General features: G+C 44.4%; 1 protein-coding gene across 1 annotated transcript in view; it reads left to right on the top strand.

Moving 5' to 3' along the window:
• Positions 1–6,877, top strand: part of LOC118800351 (sodium-dependent neutral amino acid transporter SLC6A17-like) — an 11,605-nt gene extending 4,728 nt beyond the window's left edge. Inside the window, exons 7-11 of the mRNA XM_036560551.1 lie at positions 259–451; positions 3,312–3,504; positions 3,926–4,085; positions 4,216–4,378; positions 5,489–6,877. Of these exons, the coding sequence (XP_036416444.1) occupies positions 259–451; positions 3,312–3,504; positions 3,926–4,085; positions 4,216–4,378; positions 5,489–5,863 (1,084 nt within the window). The 3' untranslated portion in view covers positions 5,864–6,877. The remainder of the gene's footprint in view (positions 1–258; positions 452–3,311; positions 3,505–3,925; positions 4,086–4,215; positions 4,379–5,488) is intronic.
• Positions 6,878–7,730: the final 853 nt, after the last annotated feature.

The raw sequence follows: 7,730 nt of genomic DNA, 5'->3' as shown, positions 1-7,730 counted from the left end.
TTGTAAACACTTGTTTTGACTGAACATTACAGTAAAGACATATCAAACATTATATGAATTATATTAAAACTGCTAATATGATTGTGAGTCCAGCTTTGCTGAATGTCCCTCCACAGCAATATTACGCATTTCCTCAACAAGTCGTGTTCTTGAATTAGCCATAACAACGTTTGTCCCTTTGATCTGCAACATATCAGTTTGTGTTTATGGTCACTGTAGCCAGTCCTGTAGCTGCAGACGCTGATGTTGTGATTTCAGGAATGCGGAGAGGATTGTGGGATATTTAGACTCTGGAGTGCTGAGTCATGATCTGATTCCTCCTCACGTCAACTTCTCTCATCTGAGCGCTGAAGATTACGCCCAGATTCTCACGGTGATAAAGGCGGTGAAGGAGAGCAGCTTCAGGCAGCTGGGGCTGCAGTCGTGTGTCCTGGAGGACGAACTTAACAAGGTACAGCTCACACTGTTCCCATGTACAGTGACCACACGGTCATCTCTGTCATCTCTCCACAGCCAGCGGTCCTCATCTCACCAGTAGACATACAGAAAGCCCAGCCTGGATGCTCTGAGCACCAGCAACCTTTCTGTTCCTAAATGTCCTCAGAGTCTGTTGGGTCTCAGTGAAAAGGTGCTGGTGGTCAGAGAGTCTTCGATGGGTGAGGCTGTGGGTTTGTAGAATGCAGGTCTTTGTCACAAGGCTGGTTCAGTTTTGGCCCACAGGTGGATTCAGAGGGTTATAAACGTTATGCATGTCTTTGTCCTGTGGGGGTCTCGTTGTGCTCTGAGCATCTGCCAGAGGGTTTTCAGAGGTGATGGATTGTTTAAAGTGGCTTATGGGCTCTATAAAGTCCAGCAATCCAATATATCATCACTGTCCAAAGAAAAACAAGCATGAAGGCAAGAACATTCTTACATATTAATGTTAATGTACATTGATTTTATTCAATTTTGGAGCAATTTTGGAGCAATTTTGGAGCATTCTAATCAGGATATTTCGACAAAATGTAAAAGACTTGCTGTGCTCAAACGATGTAGAAAAGTAAAATTTGGATAAACGGAGTTGAACAGTGACGATATGCTACTATTGATAGACAAACTAACGACCACCTAAGAATGTTCTGAAGAATTCAGCTCCTTCGATCTGAGTTTTAAAGCTTAATGTTCTCTAAATCCAACAACATGGCTACTTGATTCGGTGTCCTCTATGTTACTTCTAGAATTATTCTGACTAATCGGGGAGCCTTTGCTAAATATGATGAACCCGTCACTCACTGGGCCGTGTTCCTACATTCTTAAAGACCGGTGTGTCAAACTGTTACTTAGGAAAATGCACCTTGATCACATGATCTCCTCAGCTGTCAAAACCTATTTCCAGCACTCCTGTTTTGGAGAAAGATTTTGGAGAAAGTCGTTGCCCAGCAGCTGTGTTCCTTTTTAGGTAACCATGAACTATTTTTGTCTGGCTTTCAGAGATATCAGAGTACACGACTGACCACGATATTTTAATGGACATTGTTAGTTTAGAAGGACAAGTTGTTGCCAGGTTTAGGTCTTATGTGACAGACCACTTTGTCAATGTAGTGGGGAGTATTCTGAACAGAGAAATGTGCGGTATGGTGTCCCCCAAGGCGCTGTTTTAGGGCCCTTGCTGTTCTTTGTCACTGTAATTTGTGAACACAGTGTAGTTGTACACTCAGATGTTCATATCAGAACAGCCAGATTCAGACACAGTTAAACAAAACGGAAGATTGTGTTAAAGACATAAAAGCCTGGATGGGCAGGAACGTTTATTACTTTAGAAACCTCCACAATAACACGCTAATCCTACAAGCTGCTGAGAAATGAGGTCTTATTTTCAAAACTTCTACATCACACTGTGATACGTTACTGACTGGTTGCTCTGCTGCTTCCATTCGAGCTGGATTAGTTTAATCTGGGGAGGTGCTGTAATTTGAGTGATTAGAGATAAACTCTGTGATCTTAATCCAGTATGAATCTGCACTGTCTGTAGTTTTACAGTCTGCTCAGTAATAATTCCGGAGTAAATCACCTCCTATAAATCTCCAAACTTCGAGCTCCTCAGTAACAGCCGTCCTGCTCCAATCACATCTCAGTAACGTAATAACAAAACTGGTACTAGAAAATGGACGAGGCTGAAGTCGGCTTCCTATTCGCCAGGTTGTTGTGTGGATTTTCCGTTTCACCGTTTAAGGTGGAACAAAAAATTGGATTGAGAATCCGACTTCAACTGTGTAGAAAATCTGAAGATGAGGCTTTCAGCAAAAATGAGCTTGATTTGACCCTTAATCCTCAAGTTCATCACTGAAATCCACAACACTTTTGGCGATGGCCAAATTACAAGGAGAACGAAAGTGAAATATCTCTAAGGCAGCGCGTTACATGAACCCACTTTACTAGCCTAATGCTCGCCTATTTGTCTGGTTATTGTTGGGAAGCGCAGTGTATGTTGGATAAAGCTGACGTAAACGTCTGAGCGCTGATGTTTGGATCTGGCTATTTTGGGGTGATCTGGGGAAATTACACAGATCCTTTATCCCGTACAAATCAGCCAGTCAATCACACACAGATGACATTACTGACCTCTTCTGACAGAACTAATCCAGCTCTAACAGGGCTGTAATCGACTCCACTCAGCCGAGCTGCTCACTGCTAACTCAGTGTCTCTTTCAGCTTAGCTGGTGGAAGATCATTTTCTTATAGAGCCCTTCAAGTCTGGAGCAGATTCTCACCAAATGCCACAGAACTGCGGCTCATTTTCTCCTGTTAGTCACCGTTTCATTCAGCACGTTTTCATCTGCTGGTGTTTTACTGATATTACTGTGTGAAGAACGTTGATATTTTATAATATGAAAAGTTTTATATCAATAAAGATTTACCAGAGTTGTAGGGGTGGCATGATGGCACAGTTGCATCCCAGCAAGAAGGGTCTGGGTTCAGTTCCCCGGCCGGGTGACCAGGGTTCTCTCCGTGTCTGCATGGGTTTCCTCCAGGTTCTCCAGGTTTCCTCCCACAGTCCAAACACATGCAGTCAGGCCAACTGGACACGTTAAATTTCCCCAGGTGTGAGTGTGCCTTCCACCCAATGACCGCTGGGATAGACTCCAGCTCCCCCCGTGACCCAGAAGGATAAGTGGCTTAGATAATATGTGTGTGTGTGTGTGTGTGTGTGTGTGTGTGTGTGTGTGTGTGTGTGTATTAGTAGTAGTTTTACAAATGCACATCAACCTCTCTCCCTTTCTCTCCTCTCTGTCTGTCTGTCTCTCTCTCTGTGTGTCTCTCTCTCTCTCCAGGCTGTGCAGGGTACAGGTTTGGCCTTCATTGCCTTCACTGAAGCGATGACCCATTTCCCTGCAGCTCCGTTCTGGTCAGTAATGTTCTTCTTCATGCTCATTAATTTGGGTCTGGGCAGCATGATTGGCACCATGACCGGCATCACCACCCCCATACTGGACACCTTCAAAATACGCAAGGAGGTCCTAACAGGTACACTCCCACCTCACAGGTGTGTCTGACTCTAAATAAAACATACAAACCACTGTTACGTCCATAAATCCGTTATAATGCTAATTATAGCCTTCACTGCTAACTGCTGTAGCACGACTGAAGTTATGTAGGTATTGTGATATAAACTGAGTCTGTTCTACAGTTTCTCATTAGGCTGAATGAATAACCGACTCTAAATGTAGGTATTGTGATATAAACTGAGTCTGTTCTACAGTTTCTCATTAGGCTGAATGAATAACCGACTCTAAATGTAGGTATTGTGATATAAACTGAGGCAGTTCTACAGTTTCTCATTAGGCTGAATGAATAACCGACTCTAAATGTAGGTATTGTGATATAAACCGAGGCACTTCTACAGTTTCTCATTAGGCTGAATGAAGCCCCCCCCTCTCTCTCTCAGTGGTCTGCTGTATCATAGCGTTTCTCTGCGGTCTGCTGTTTGTTCAGCGCTCTGGGAATTATTTTGTGACGATGTTTGATGATTATTCTGCTGGCCTGCCGCTGACTGTCGTGGTCTTCCTGGAGAACGTGTCTGTAGCCTGGATTTACGGAACCAAGAGGTGAGACACCACACACACATAAACACACACACACACACACACACACATACACACACACATACACACACACACACACAGCTGTCTGTGAGCGCATTGGTCTCAGATGTGTCGGTGGGCATGTCTGTGTCAGGTTCATGCAGGATCTGGAGGACATGCTGGGCTTCAGGCCGTACAGGTTCTACTTCTACATGTGGAAATACGTCTCTCCCATCTGCCTCCTCATCCTCATCTCCGCCACCGTCATAGAAATGACCGTTAGTTCACCAGGATACAATGCCTGGGTACAGGAACTGGTGAGCGCACACACACACACACACACACACACACACACACACACACGCACACTAAACACAATATTAAACCCAAAGCGATCGTTCAGCCAAACATCTGATTCCCAGTTTCCTCACACTGATCCTGAATGTAGGAGATCAGCAAAGACGTGTTTGGTTTCTGAAGTTAGCATTGCGCTAACTGCTAAATTGAATACTTGCCCATTTTGAATTTGAGGCCAGCAGCACGTTTCAAAAGAACTGGGACGGGACAACAAACCAGCATTTGGTGAAGTTACTCACAGTGAGCCTGATGACCGTGACTGAGTGTTACCTCAGCAGAGAACAATGTATTTGTGAACAGACTGAGCCAAATATTGAATGTCAGTTCAACTTATCGGAGCTGCGGGCAGGAGCGGGACTAAAAACAGTCCCACACAGACCTCGACATGAGAGCATGACAATTTGCAATTTTCCTCTGGGATCAATAAAGTATTCTGATTCTGATTCTGATGACATGACACACGAGGCGGAGTCACCAAAGAAGAAACAAGAAATTATTCTACCTGAATATGTAGAAAGAAAAACGTTTATAACCGCAAAAAAGCAACGCAGTAGTCTCTGCCACCAGGGTGGGACCGAACTGAGCTTAAATTACCTGGGTAAGCAAGAGGGACCCCCATACTGACAATGCTGAGGAGGTGGTCCGTACTTTAAACTGTACTTTATTAGAACCCCAAACAAGCAGCCAATGGTCAGCAATAATCAGCCACAATTAGCCACAATACATAATTTGCCAGTTATAAATGTATATATATATATATATATATATATATATAAATGTAATCATTCATATTTAGCCATAATGTTACAGAACATCAGCTGGCAATATGGGGGCCCCGAAAGGTTCCTGCTTAGGGCCCCTAAGAGGACACAGTCGGCCCTGAATGCTAGCATGGCTGTGTTTATGAGCATGTAGCTCAGTGGCTAGGCTCGCAGTCAGGATTGGGATTCCCACTGGATGTATTAGTGTAATGCATGCTGGGTAATGTAGTCAGAGAACTGATGGACAGTGTACAAGTGCCCCTCAGTGTTCTGCTGCTCTCTGATCTGATCTCCTGGTTCCTCTCGCAGGCTGAGGAGCGATTTCAGAGTTATCCTCCGTGGGCCACTGTGATGTGTTTTGCGCTGGTCATCGTGGCAATGCTGCCCCTGCCCGCGGTTTTCATCGCCCGTCACTTTAACCTGCTGTCCGACGGCTCCAACAAACTGTCCGTCTCCTACCGCAAGGGCTGCATGATGAAGGACATGTCCAACCTGGAGGAGCAGGACGAGACCCGCTTCATCCTCAACAAGAACCTGACCGGATCACCCTCACCCCCCCAGCGCCCCTACCGCCCCCCCCGCGGCCTGGCTGCCGACAAGCCCCCTGCTGACCCCAACCTGCTCTCACCCAGTAGCTGTTACCAGACCGGCTACCAGAACGCCACCTCACCTGAATCTGACTGACCATTAGAGACACACACCTGAATCTGACTGACCATTAGAGACACACACCTGAATCTGACTGACCGTTACAGACACACACCTGAATCTGACTGACCATTAGAGACACACACCTGAATCTGACTGACTGTTACAGACACACCTGAATCTGACTGACCGTTAGAGACACACACCTGAATCTGACTGATTGTTACACACACCTGAATCTGACTGACCGTTAGAGACACACACCTGAATCTGACTGACCGTTACAGACACACCTGAATCTGACTGACCGTTACAGAAACACACCTGAATCTGACTGACCGTTACAGAAACACACCTGAATCTGACTGACCTTTACAGAAACACACCTGAATCTGACTGACCGTTACAGAAACACACCTGAATCTGACTGATTGTTAGACACACACCTGAATCTGACTGACCGTTACAGACACACATCTGAATCTGACTGACCTTTACAGAAACACACCTGAATCTGACTGACCGTTACAGAAACACACCTGAATCTGACTGACCGTTAGAGACACACACCTGAATCTGACTGACCGTTACAGACACACACCTGAATCTGACTGACCTTTACAGAAACACACCTGAATCTGACTGACCGTTACAGAAACACACCTGAATCTGACTGATTGTTACAGACACACACCTGAATCTGACTGACCGTTACAGAAACACACCTGAATCTGACTGACCATTAGAGACACACACCTGAATCTGACTGATTGTTACAGACACACACCTGAATCTGACTGACCATTAGAGACACACACCTGAATCTGACTGACCGTTACAGAAACACAACTGAATCTGACTGACCGTTACAGACACACCTGAGTCTGACTGACCGTTACAGACACACAGCTGAATCTGACTGACCGTTACAGACACACAGCTGAATCTGTTATAGATACACTTCTTGCTGCCCTCTCATCTGACCAGCACACACAATATGAAGATGTTTTAAATGAGCTCCATCACTAAAAAGGACATTAGATTAGACAGCTATTATATTATATTAAATTATATTAGATTAGATTAGATTAGATCAGATTAGATCAGATTAGAGGTGCTTTGTTCTTATGGAGTTCTATCTTTACTCCAGTGCAGATTCATTCATCAATCAGCAATAACAACAATAACAGCACCAAAATTATGATGGACCAAATTTTCCTTCAGTATTTTAAGGTGTGAATCAGCACAAGAACAGCTGGTCACTCACGGTCAGGCTGGCAGGGCAAGTTGGGGGGGCAGGTTCGCTCAGAGGTCAGAGGTCAGGGTTATAGCCAAAACTGCCACTTTTAAGGATTTTTCAAATCGTCATGCAAGCGTGAACATTTACACCATCGTTAATAAATTATTTCTTAAAATAAAACGGCTCCGCGTTAAACAGCTAGCTAGCCAACATTAGCCAGCAATAACCTCACGCAGCAGTAACTCTGTTAGAAAAGCGCCTCACCTTAGATCTGGACATGCTGAGATGTTTCCATGGCGACAGCTCTTCATGTGGAACCTGCTCTGTAAAGAATGTTCAGTGTTGTGAATGTGGAGCTATGATTAGCGTAGCTAAACTAGCGAGATATATGCACAATTCATAACATTAAAGATAATCACCAAAATCACAACTGTTCCGCTTAATGTAGGTAATTATGATCGTTTCTACTGATAAACGTAAAGTAGTGAAGCACAAACTTAAATATTAATATTCTTATAATTATTCGCCGTTTCACACTCAGAGAGCGGCAGCTGCAGCCGTATCAGGAGATTCGGTGTAGGGTTTAAGGATTTAGGGTTTAATGGTTTAGGGTTTAATGGTTTAGTGTGTAGGGTTTAGTGTGTAGGGTTTAGTGTGTAGGGA

The sequence above is a fragment of the Colossoma macropomum genome, unplaced genomic scaffold (assembly GCF_904425465.1).
Source record: "Colossoma macropomum unplaced genomic scaffold, Colossoma_macropomum, whole genome shotgun sequence".
Taxonomy (NCBI): Eukaryota; Metazoa; Chordata; class Actinopteri; order Characiformes; family Serrasalmidae; genus Colossoma; species Colossoma macropomum.
The sequence above is the reverse complement of the archived record's forward strand: the minus strand, read 5'-3'. Positions and strand labels throughout refer to the sequence as shown.